General features: G+C 39.9%; 1 protein-coding gene across 1 annotated transcript in view; it reads right to left on the bottom strand.

Moving 5' to 3' along the window:
• Positions 1-3,116, bottom strand: part of KDM5A (lysine demethylase 5A) — a 101,972-nt gene extending 98,856 nt beyond the window's left edge. The window contains exon 1 of the mRNA XM_047739968.1: positions 2,464-3,116. Coding sequence (XP_047595924.1) covers positions 2,464-2,628 — 165 coding nt within the window. The 5' untranslated portion in view covers positions 2,629-3,116. The remainder of the gene's footprint in view (positions 1-2,463) is intronic.
• Positions 3,117-12,720: the final 9,604 nt, after the last annotated feature.

The raw sequence follows: 12,720 nt of genomic DNA, 5'->3' as shown, positions 1-12,720 counted from the left end.
CAAGTCAACTTTAAGTATTTTTCATTGTAGAAACAGAAAGAGTAGTATTTTTCAGATGAGATATTTTCAATATTACTTATCTCCAATCACTCATCTCTCATATTCCATTATTAAAATTATTTTATCTATAAATCCTCCTCAAATTGCACCAGTCCCATTATTTATAAGCCACAATTATGTTTTCCCCAATCACTCAAGTGGAATGCAGTGAACTCATGTATCACAACGGTGTCTAATAAACATCTAAGTTTACCAAATTAAACACAAAACAGAATCTGAAAGAAACTATAAAGTAAAACTGAGGATTAAAAAGTAATTTTTTTAAGTATTTATATAATTTTTTGAAGTACTTATATAATACATATATAATCTTTTTTTGTTCATGTGTAATGTGACACAGCACTTCACAGTCTATGTTACATAAATGTTTTGTTCAAAGCCTGGTTTCTCAGCATCCAAATATTTAAAAAAAAAAAAAAAAAAAGTAAGCAAATCCACAGAACAAGGGCAATTTCCAGATTGGAGCCGTGGTATACTGAAATGAGATAGCACAATTCAAGTAGGGTTCTAGAAAACGTATTTTAATTTGGCCTAAATAAGAGTAAATCTACCTAAAAATGTGAGAAGTAGTCAAAAAAATTTTTCTTATCTTGGAAACTAAAGAACTTCACCAATATTGAAATTAAATTCTGCTTATAAACAGGATTTATTTTTAATAATAATATAACATACAAAGAAAAACTATATTATTTCAATCTTTTAGTAATAAAAGGCATATATATACACATACACACACACACACACATATACATACATACACATACACACACACTTTTTTTACCGGAAGGTACCCTAATACAATTTCTAATTCATAAAGGCAAGACAGGAGATAAAAACATGGTTTAGGAAAAACTTCAGTCTTCAAGTTTTGCCAGTATTAAGTAATTTTGATAGCTAAACAGTTAAATGAAGCTTTAGGAAGATGGCAATGCACATCCCATCAATTACATAGCAATCAGTTTTTAATCTTTTGCCTGTGATTAACAGTTTATAAATCTTAACCGAATTCATTAAGCACAAACAGGTTTAGCAGCGTGTCTGGGTTTTAGAATCAAACAGACTGATCTAGGTTCAAAATCTACCTTGCCACTCACCCAAGATCATGCATTTGATAAGTTATGTAACTTATTCCGACTTGTCTCATCTGTAAATGAGATGTTATTTACCCACTAAGGTTTCAAAGAATATTAAGTGAAATACTCTGTAGGTGCTAAATTAGCTCCTGCTCCTCCCTCCTATCTTAAACTCTCTTTATTCTCTAGGGTGCCCACCACTTGTGGTTGTCTGTGGTGAGAGCAGACACTTTTTTAAAATGCAACACGGAAAACAGTACTTCATCTTTTATTCTGATTAGTAAACAAAACACAAAGCAAGGAGTCCTTTTAAGAAGCGCGGAAGGCAATAGTTCACAAACTTTATTGTGCACTGAGCATCATCTAAAAATACGTCCTGGAAAAGCACATTCTAGAACTTCCACATCCAGAAATTTATTCTAGTCTGAAAAGGGGCCTAGAGATCTGCATTTTAACAAGCATCTGGTTGAGCCTTGTGCAAGTGGACCAAGAATAGCATTTGGAAAACGCTGGTCTAACGGGTAAAGAAAAAAACCCTTTTGACCTTGAGCAAATCACACAGCCTCTTGGGGCACTAATTCCCCCAAAGGCGTAGTCTTGGCTTTCCTTGCTTTAAAGACGGAGGATTATAAAAACCTACAGGCGAACAGTAATTTGCAATAATTGCAATTCATAAATCTTTGAATCTTGGTTCCTTATGTCAAAAGATTCAACGTTTTCTTCCACCTCTATTGTTGACTAATTCCTCTTAAGCCACCAAATTCTAAAATAAATGCTTCTCCTTTTCCCCTGGGAAGCCTCTTTCATTGCGGCAACAGAGTCTAGGGTTCTTGTTTGGAAATACCATCTTAGGGGACAACTAGATCTCAGATTACCGTTTAAGAAACCTTACCCTCGAGATGAGGCCTGCAAATATTTAATAAATTAAGCACTAATAGAACTTGGATAAAAAGAAAAAAGTAAATGCAAGGGCAGTTTTTACTATAGCACCATAATGAGAGAACACAGTACAGGAGGGTAAGACGTGTCATGCCCTAACACTTCAAACGCCATCTCGGCCAACGAAAGGCCTGAAGTCTTTTGTTACCCCTGCCTACAATCAAGAAGAGAAGTACCAGCTCCCAAGTTCTAGGCGGAAAGGCCCCTGGGACACCACTCTCGCGTTTAGACGTGCCTATCACATAAAACCTGCAAAAGAAATTAAGGCAAGAACATCGAGAAACTTAGCTTCTAGTTGTTGAAAAACAAGAGAGTAAATATGAAAGGGCAGAAGGACCCGAAAAGTAAAGCTAAAGCACTCTGCCTGCCCTCTCTCTTCGGACTCCGGTACCTTGGGCGGTCGGATTTTGCAGATGCCGGTTTTTTCCGCCAGAGGCCGGATGCGGCCGATAAAGCTGAGCGGGTCCGTGAATTCCTCCCAGCTGGGCTCAAAGACTGGGCACTCGGGAGGTGGCACAAACTCCGCCGCGTAGCCCCCCGGCCCCACGCCTGCCATGGCAATACCCGGAGGGCCCCCCGGGGGGGAGGAGGCGGGGAACAGGTGGAGAAAGGCTGGCTGAAGCCCTCCGAACCCTCTCACGTCTCCTGACAGCGGCCAAAGCTCATCTTCTCGGACAAGAAAACTGCTCAACACAGGAACCCCACAATCGCTTCCTCTTCTCGTTTGTTATTGTTTCCTTCGGGGTTTTTCCTCTCTGGGTCAGGACTTTTCCGGAAGTTAAGGTACTGTCAAATCCCTCCGCCACCACAGAAACAAAATCCCTCCGCAGCAACGCGACGCCTCGTCGTAGGGCCTTCCTTCTTCCTCCCTTTGCCGGCAGCTGGGTGTGGTTCCTAATCTCCTTGTCTGCGAAAGTTCTGCGCTGTCCGACGGCTTCAAGCGGCAGACCCCGGAGGTTCCACGAACGTTCCTTTAGGAAAGAGAGCGCTGAGAGGAAAACAGCCGGAGCTCAAGAGGAACACACTCTTCCGGCGCGGAGGAATGTGTAATGCCCCAGAGGGCAGAGGTTCTGCTTCCGGTGAGGAGGGTTCTGTTCCCCTTTGTGTACAAATGACACGAAAACCAAACTCAGCCAGCCCTAGGCGGTACTATCTCCCTGCCCGGGTACCGCGGCGTGTTTTAACCTTCCTGTCTTTTTCCACGTAACTCACTTTTTCGGCATCTCTTTCTTTAGTCTTTTGATTGTTAGTCTCCCTTCTGAATACTCTCACTCGGCCAATTTATAGCCGCCTCATCTCCATGACAACAGGTTCAGGTCGAATCTAACCCCCCAAATCCTGCCAGCCGATTTTAGCCATCATCTAGGAATTGCTTTTCGTGCACATGGAAGCAACCGCTCTTGACCTTGTTTTTCCGGCAATTGATCCCAAGTCATCTCAACAGCAAGCACTTCACTCTGCTACCACACGCTCCGTAAACCTTTGTCAGTATGCTGTAAAAGCTATTGCAACCTTCTGATCCTGTTTGTCAAAAATTTCTATGCCAATGTACATCTCCACTTACTCCAAATTGTGGGCAAATAACGTAGAAAGAATTAAAGAAGAAACCATGAAGTGGTAGTTCCAGTATTAAATATTTACTGGAAGGAAGACTTCCTTTCCAGGGCTTTTCCTCATACTCCCTGGGAAACCTCAGCTACCCCAGGACCTAAATTGCCAACTATAGTTGATGATTTCCCAAACTGTATTTCCAGCCAAGATTTTTCTTTAGAGTTACAAACGAATACATCTCGCTGAATACTAGATAAGCCCACTTGGTTAATTCAAGTACCTACAGTTTTTTTCAGTGTTTCCAGCTTCCATGAATGACTTCATCCACCTACTCAGCTGCCTGAGCCAGAAATCCTCGACTGCTCCCTTACTATGCATAATCAGATGTCAAGTCTAGAGACTGTGTCACCTAGAAATCTTGAATTCACCCATGCCTCCCTATTCTCATTATCTCTATCCTAATTTAAGTTCTCTCCCACCTGAACTATGATAGCTCAGTTCTTACCCCCATCTCCAATCCCATTCTACTCTGTAGTCAGATTGCTTTGTCTAAAATCCATCTTACTCCCAAACTTCACTTGCTATGTTTCTCCATATACCACACCAAGAGTTTTGTGATGGCTTTAATGCACCATGCTTTCTCTCATCTCTGAGCCTTCACAGATATGTTTCCTCTGTCTGAAATATGTTTTACTCTCCTGATCCCACCCCACAGTTTCATATATCTCCTTTCTGACCTACTCCTCTTTCTCTCTTTCTTTCAAGATTTTATTTATTTATTTGAGAGAGAGAGAGCATGAGCGGGGTGAGGGGCAGAGGGAGAGGGACAAGCGGACTCCCTGCTAAGCTGGGTGCCTAGTGTGGGGCTTGATCTCAAGACCCTAAGATCATAACTCGAGCAGAAGGCAGACATTTACCTGAGACACTAGGTGCCCCTGACCTACTCCTCTTTCATCTATCAGGTTAAATATCACTTCATCTGGAAAACCTTCCCTAACTCTCGAAAGTTATTTATTCAGCAGCAACTTGTACTTCCTCATCAGACTTTTTTGGAATTGCTTAATTGCCTTTCTTCCTCAGACTTTAAGCTATACAAAGGCAGGTGCAGAGTCTGTTTTATGGACCACTGTAGCCCCATTCCTAAAATAGTGGTTGGTGTATAAAGGCGTTCAATAAATATCTGCTAAATAAATATCTGTTGAATGAGCGGATGGATTCACCCAATAAATTTACCTTGTGTTTCACTGACTCATCCTACGTTTACATATAACAAATTTTGAGACTCTACCAGGGTGTGGCATATATAATATCCCTTAACTTGATTTTAGCATCCATAAAAATTCACACCCAGTTACTCACACCCACCAGTCTAAACCCCATACACACTTTTTTTTAAAGATTTTATTAATTCATTTGACAGAGACAACACAAGCAGGGGGAGTAGCAGAGGGAAAGGGAGAAGCAGACTCCCCACTGAACAGGGAGCCCAATGTGGGGCTCGATCCCAGGATCCTGGGATCGTGACCTGAGCCAGAGACAGACGCTTAACCAACTAAGCCCGCCAGGCCCCCCACACAAACACTTGTTTCAGTTCGTCTTTGTTATGTAACAAACCATATCAAAACTTAGTGGCTAAAAAAACTTAGTGGCTAAAAATGAAAACTATTACTGCAATTCTGTGGGTTGGAAATCTGTTGTTTGCATGGTTCCCCTGGGATCACTCATGCAGCTACAGACATCTGACAGTTTAACTGAAGTTGGATAATCCAAATTGGCCTCATCACATCTCTAGCAGCTGGTGCTGGCTGTTGGCTGGGTCCATTCTCTGCATGACTGCTCATGCTTGATAGAATAGACTGTGCTTTTTCAGAGGATGGTGAAACACTCTAAGAGTATGAGAGTAGAAGCCTGGCCTAAGTCCTAGGCTCCAAAGTATACCAGATCACTTCTGTCATATTCTGTCGGTCAAAGCAAATCATAAGGCTAGCCCAGATTCAATAGGGCGGTGAAACAGGCTACGTGTTTCCATGGGAAGAACAATAATATCACATTACAAAGGCATGGAGAGAAAGAAAAGTGTAATTCATTGCATACAATCATAATGATTCACAACAAAGTCAGATTTTGTACTATTTAAACCTGAAAATCCAGATTATTCACCAAAAATGAGAAATAATGAAATTCTAAGTAAAGTAACACTGAAATAATCATTAAATATGTAATTAAAGTACAATGGTTTTGCTTTCATGTTATTAATAGAACAGCAAAGCCATGACTGACCCTCAGAATATGCACAACTCCTAAAAGCTTTGTTTCTCTTTATTTCCTTTTAGTCTTTTGAATTATACTTATCAAGTACTTTATTTTAAATTGTCTCCCTAGAATATAAAATCACAGAATAATTATCCTCAATCATGTCTTTGCTTTGATATGCCTGAGAACTGCAGTCCCTTAAGCAATGAGTCTATAAGAGAAGGGCAGTGAATATCTCCACCGGGATGGGAAAAATAAAACTCCTCCAGTTTCTCCCACAGGAAATTCTGATGCTCCCCTCAGGAAAGGAAAGTGAAGCGACTCTCACCCCCTCATGCCCATCCCTTTGAGCATCACTATCGTAAAGATCTCAGACTTGTGTTTAATCAGCTCCTATGAGGGCTTTCTGCATACAGGCTGTTAAATTCACTGTCCGTAGTATTTAGTTAGGTCTCTGGGCAGAACAGTTCTGTTTCTCTGGAGTTTAAAAGTGCTATTTGCATTATCTAAGCAGTTCCTGAAAACTTTTGAGAAAGAAATTAAATAATATTAAAGTATTAGGTGTTATCTAAAATTTGCTGTCCTTAGCATTAGAATTGGATAAAACGAATACCCAACTCTAATAATCATTTAGCTAGGCTATGATCTCTGAATTTAAAAAAAAACATTAAAAAAGTTCATAAATTCGGACTAATAGAGGGAAGGCTAATTTCAGAGAGCCAACAGTCAAAATTATTGAATTTTTAAGGAAAAGCTATTTTGTTTCAAATACAGTTTTTACCAGTGGTTCTCAAACTTTTTGGTCCAACTTTTGGTCTCAGGACCACTTTTTTTTTTTTAAGATTTTATTTATTTATTTGAGAGAGAGAAAGACAGAGTGAGAGAGCATGACAGGGGAGGTCAGAGGGAGAAGCAGACTCCCCATGGAGCTGGGAGCCTGATGTGGGACTCGATCCCTGGACTCCGGCATCATGACCCGAGCCGAAGGCAGTCACTCAACCAACTGAGCCACCCAGGCACCCCAAGTTTCAGGACCACTTTTATTAAGAATTATTGAGAACCCCCAAACCGTCTTGGTGGATATTTACTATATTAGAAATTAAAACTAAGAAGTGTTTAAAATATTTACTCATTTAAAAATAAAAATAATGGGGCGCCTGAGTGGCTCAGTGGGTTAAGCCGCTGCCTTTGGCTCAGGTCATGATCTCGGGGTCCTGGGATCGAGTCCCACATCGGGCTCTCTGCTCAGCAAGAAGCCTGCTTCCCTCTCTCTCTCTGCCTTCCTCTCCGTCTACTTGTGATCTCTCTCTGTCAAATAAATAAATAAAATCTTTAAAAAAAATAAAAATAAAAATAATAAACTCATTACATGTTGTATTGGTCAGCTTTCTCCAGAGAAACAGGACCAACAGAATGTGTATATATGAAGAGAAAGTTAGTATGAGGAATTAGCTCACCCAATTATGGAGGCTAGCAAGTCCAAAATCTGCAGTGTGGGCTAGCAGGCTGGAGTCCCAGAGAAGCTGATGATTATACAGATGAATTCTGAAGGCACTCTGAAGGAGAATTCTGTCTTGCTTGGGGAGGCTGGATTTTTGTTCTTTTTTTTTTTTTTAAGATTTTATTTATTTATTTGAGAGAGAATGAGTGAGAGAGAGCATGAGAGAGGAGGAGGTCAGAGGGAGAAGCGGACTCCCCAAGGAGCTGGGAGCCCGAGGCGGGACTAGATCCTGGAAGTCCGGGATCATGACCTGAGCTCAACCAACTGAGCCACGCAGGTGCCCCTTGTATTTTTGTTCTATTCCAGCTGATGAGATGAGGTCCCCCTACATTATGAAGAACAATCTGCTTTACTCAAAGTTCAATGATTAAACACTAATCTCATCCCCAAATCATCACATATGTTGATATAAATATATTTTATATATAATAACAATATATTCCAAAAGACATTTAATGATAGTGGCTTTGGTTTACGTTTTTTTAAAAAACTTTTAAATGTTTGGTTTTGTGGGATCAAGCTGGATTCTTATACATGTTTCTGCACTCAATCTTCTATGATATGTTGTTTGGGTTGAAAGACATGAAAAAATGCAGCATCACATAGATATGTAATAGGAAAGGGAATAGTATTTTTTCAAAATTCGGCTTTTTCAGATAATTGTAATTTCTTAAAGACGAGCAATGTAGAATCTAAAACTTTATCAGTGAACTTTTTGAACTCTGTTACATTAAAATGGCAATCAACATTGTCCTTGAATGGGTTTATTCATTTATTTATTTTTAAAGATTTTATTTATTTATTTGTCAGAGAGACAGAACACAGGTAGACAGAGTGGCAGGCAGAGGCAGAGGGAGAAGCACACTCCCTGCATAGCAAGGACCCTGATATGGGACTCGATCCCAGGATGCTGGAATCATGACCTGAGCCAAAGGCAGCCGCTTAACTGACTGAGCCACACAGGTGACCCTTGAATGGGTTTTTAAATCAATCCTGACTTAGTAATACTGCGCATTGATCGTTTTGAAAATATTAGCTCAATATTATAACTGACATATACAGGTCTTCCCAATGTTGATGCACATAATTATATAATATTTTAAAATCATGACAATATCACCATTGATGCTCTCAGAAAACTGGGAGGCTGTCAAACTCAGAGTAAGAGAAACAAGTTTTCCAAAAAATAATTTTCATTTAAAGCTCAAATTTTCATTGTCAACAAATCCCATCAGTTGTTTCCCTTGAATAAATGGGCTCACATTGTTTATTTTCAAAAAAAAATGTCTGTCACATATCAAGATCAAAATAGGCATCACTTATCTTTTAGACTCTCTGGCATTCCATGAAAAAAGTAGCTAGTTTAGCTTGTAAGTCCTTCTCCTTGAGGAAACCCTCCTGCTTCTCTATGCAATGGAACTCCTTTATTTGTACTTCCTATTTCAGCACACAGACTATTAAAAAGACATGTTCCAGAGCCATGGTTTATTAAAACTAATTACTTTTACTGCCTCATCATGGGCATTCTTAAATGAAACTGGCTTTTTTTTTAAACCATTACTGTGTGTAATGAAGACAATGGTTGCAAGTACAGTTTGGTGTCACTAAAGAACCGAGTCTTACCCATCACTGTTTTTGCGCTATCAGTGCCAATGTCACTGGTAAAAAACAACAACAAAAAAACAATTAACATCTTAGTATTAATATGAAAATTTTGACTTCAAGACCTTCAGAAAGTATCTAAAAGGGACCAACATGGATCTGGGGACAAACGAGATCTGTTGACCAGACTTTGGGGACTGCTGGTTTATCCTATCATTTGAATTGACATAAACAATGAAAGAGCCGAAAGAGACCTGCTCTAAGAAGAAACTACTTATAAATTATCACACTCTATTGTCCTTCCTTAATTCAAGTATCAACAACTACTCTCCAATCAGATTATTTGTACACTCCTCTTTAGTCTATGTCTGTGTTCCCTCAAAGTACCCACGGTTTGTTTTGCCCAAGATATTTATTTATTTGAATTATTTATTATTTATTTGAATATGACTTATATGACCTTTAATGGATTCTTAATCATCTATTCTTTTGTACTTAACAGATAAAGGATTGTTGTAAGGTAAGGCACAAGATTATCGATAAACTTCGGTGCATTGTAAATTGTTCTTTTCAGCAGTTAAAACCATGAATATCCTTCCAAGAATATCTTGTAATCACTCCTAAAATAACATAATGTGGGATGCCTGGCTGGTTCAGTTGGAAGAGCATGCAACTCTTGATCTTAGGGCTGTGAGTTTGAGCCCCACGTGTTGGGTAGAGGTTACATAAAAAAATAAAATTTAATAATATAATGTATTTTTCAGTTTATAAAGTCCTTTACTGTCTTTCCTGGGTTGTGCTTAAATTCTGGAAGTTGGGAAGTGAATGGGAGGTGAAGAAAAGCAAAGCATAGACTCAAGGTTCTTGGCTGTGGAGGAAAGGTTGGGCACCAGGAAGATGGAAGTTCCTGAAGGAGAATGGAAGAAAGTCTTCAGAAACTAGTACAGACAAGTGGGTCTCAGTACTGAGAAGGAAGAACAGGAGGTTGAAGATAATAAGAGAAAAATGGAAGTCCCTAAAGAGATGAAGAAACTAGCACATGATGGGAGCAGGGATACCCCTTTCTCTGAAGCAGGGGGGAAGGAAGCAAGTACAAGTACAGTGCTGTTAAGTAAGTGAGTGAGAAGGCAAGAAGTTAAAGCAGTTGGTGACTTTAGGAAATAAAGAGAAAGTCAGGAGAACTCCCTTAAGGGCTTAAAGCAAATTGTGAGAGCCCAAAATGGGCATAATATTATATATTCCCACATAATACTGTGGGAAATAGGAGAAGGAGCAAATGTTTCCTGAGAAGTGTTGTTCTTTGCTTCTGAGGGTTCAACTAAGGTAAGAGACCGTACAATTTTTTAAAAATATTTATTTTATGAGAGAAGAGCTCGTGCGCACACATGTGACCAGGGGGAGGGGCAGAGGGAGAGGGAGAGAGAGTCTCAAGCAGACTCCCTGCTGAGTGCAGAGACTGATATGGGACTTGATCTCACGAACCTGAGATCACAATCTGAGTGGAAACCAAGAGTCAGATGGTTAACCAGCTGCACCACCCAGGCGCCCCTGAGAGCAGGAGAATATACCAAGTAAGAGTTTGCCAGGCTGTTCTTCTCATAGTCTCCATACATATTCTTCTTCTTGTATTTCCTATTCTTTTCTCTCTTTCTCTCTTTCTTTCTTTCTTTTTTTAGATTTTATTTTTAAGTGATCCCTACACCCAACGTGGGGCTCAAACTTACAACCCCGAGATCAAGAGTTGCACTCTCCACCCGACTGACCTAACCAGGTGCTTCTTGTATTTCCCACTCTGATTAATGTTAGCTACTCCAGCTAGTCTCCCTGTCCTGGATCCAGTCAGTTGGAACTTTTAAATATCTCCCATTTTCCTCTTCATATTCCCATCATTGCCTTCCTTGTTTAGTTAGGCCTTTTCCTTCGCATGAATTATCATTGCAGCCTCCCAAATCTTCAGGTGTCATTCTTGATTGATCCTCTGCCAACAGAGTGTTTTAAAGAAAAAAAAATCAGGGGCGCCTGGGTGACTCAGTGGGTTAAAGCCTCTGCCTTCGGCTCAGGTCATGGTCCCAGGGTCCTGGGATCGAGCCCCACATCGGGCTCTTTGCTCAGCAGGGAGCCTGCTTCCTCTTCTCTCTGCCTGCCTCTCTGCCGACTTGTGATCTCTGTCTGTCAAATAAATAAATAAAATCTTTAAAGAAAAAAAAAATCAGTCCGATGTTAGGTGGTTGTAAGAGGAGGGGGTGCTGAGGAACCCTTTGGCATTTGAATGAATGATGACACATTAACCTTGACATAGAATGGAAGAAGAGCAATCTGACAGGAGAGGCAATACATGTGTAGGGAAGAATGTTACACGTGCATTTATTCATTTGGCCACAACTTTTGAGCATCTGCTGTGTGCCAGGCACTCTTCCAGATGCTGGATATGTGACATGATCAACAACAAAAAAAAGACATAGAACTTACTTTCTCAGGGTGAGAAGACTCAAAATAATAAGTACAAGCCAATAAATATGATTTTAGGTGCTGATAAGATCTTGTAAAAGTAGAGAAGGCAGGGAGTGAAAGGATGGTAAGGGAGGCTAGGATACTCAGAGAAGGACTCAAGATTGATGACATTTGAACAGAAGCTATGTAGTAAAAATAAGATGACGAATTGCTAAACGAGTATCAAAACAGAAAGGATTACTTCCAGCAAAGGAGATGGTATTTGTGCTGGCCTTCATCAGAAGTTTATGGGTAAAGATTCCTGGAGAGGGTCAATTCAGATAAAAGGAAGAGTGTGCCCCAAAACTAGGAAGTCCATACTACATTCAGAAAATAACCAGTTAATTATTATATAATAGAGATAAGTAGGGTCAGAATGTGTCAGTATTTGAATGCCATATTACTATCTGGACTTATTCTCTAATCTTAGGGAGTCACCAAAAATTTATGAGCAGGAGCGTGACATGTTGAGAAGTGTGCTTAAAAAAAAAAAATCACCTTTAATGAATGGATTGGAGAAGGAAAAAACACAAGTTTGAAACCTATTGTAGTAGCCCAAGTGAAAGGTAATGAGACACAGAGTAGAAATAAATAGAATATCTTATAGAATATATAATATATAAGAGCTGGTATGAAAATAGGATCACCATGGTTTTGTTTTGCTTTTTTAAAATGTAAGGCCCAAAAGAGAGACAAAAATACTGAGTTCATATATCTGGGAAGATTTTTTTTTTTTTTAATATCTGGGAAGATCTTGATGTAACTAACAGAGAAAAATCACAAGAGAGAAAAAAGTAAATTAGGAGACGTCAAGTGACACCAGTGGGAAGTTCCAGCTTTTCCACAGCAGTAGCTGCAGCTCTGAGATGAAGTGCCTTTCCCCTACCCCTACACCTTGCTCTTCTGGAAAGATGAGACTACAATTGATTTTTTTTTTTAAGACTTTATTTATTTATTTGACAGTGAGAGACACAGTGAGAGAGGGAGCACAAGCAGGGGGAGTGGGAGATGGAGAAGCAGGCTTCCGGCAGAGCAGGGAGTCGGATGTGGGGCTGGATCCCAGGACCCTGGGACCATGACCTGATCCGAAGGCAGACGCTTAACGACTGAGCCACCCAGGTGCCTGACTACAATTAATTTTGAACTAGCTTAATATGATTAAAGCCAGTCTTTCACAAATTTCAGGAAAAGGAAGTAGTGTCTGCTATCTGACAAAAATAGTAGCATTATATACATAATTCTCTGTAGAAA

This window comes from Lutra lutra, chromosome 8 (genome assembly GCF_902655055.1).
Source record: "Lutra lutra chromosome 8, mLutLut1.2, whole genome shotgun sequence".
Classification (NCBI taxonomy): domain Eukaryota; kingdom Metazoa; phylum Chordata; class Mammalia; order Carnivora; family Mustelidae; genus Lutra; species Lutra lutra.
Note: the sequence above shows the minus strand (reverse complement) of the source record. Positions and strands in the feature narration are given on the sequence as shown.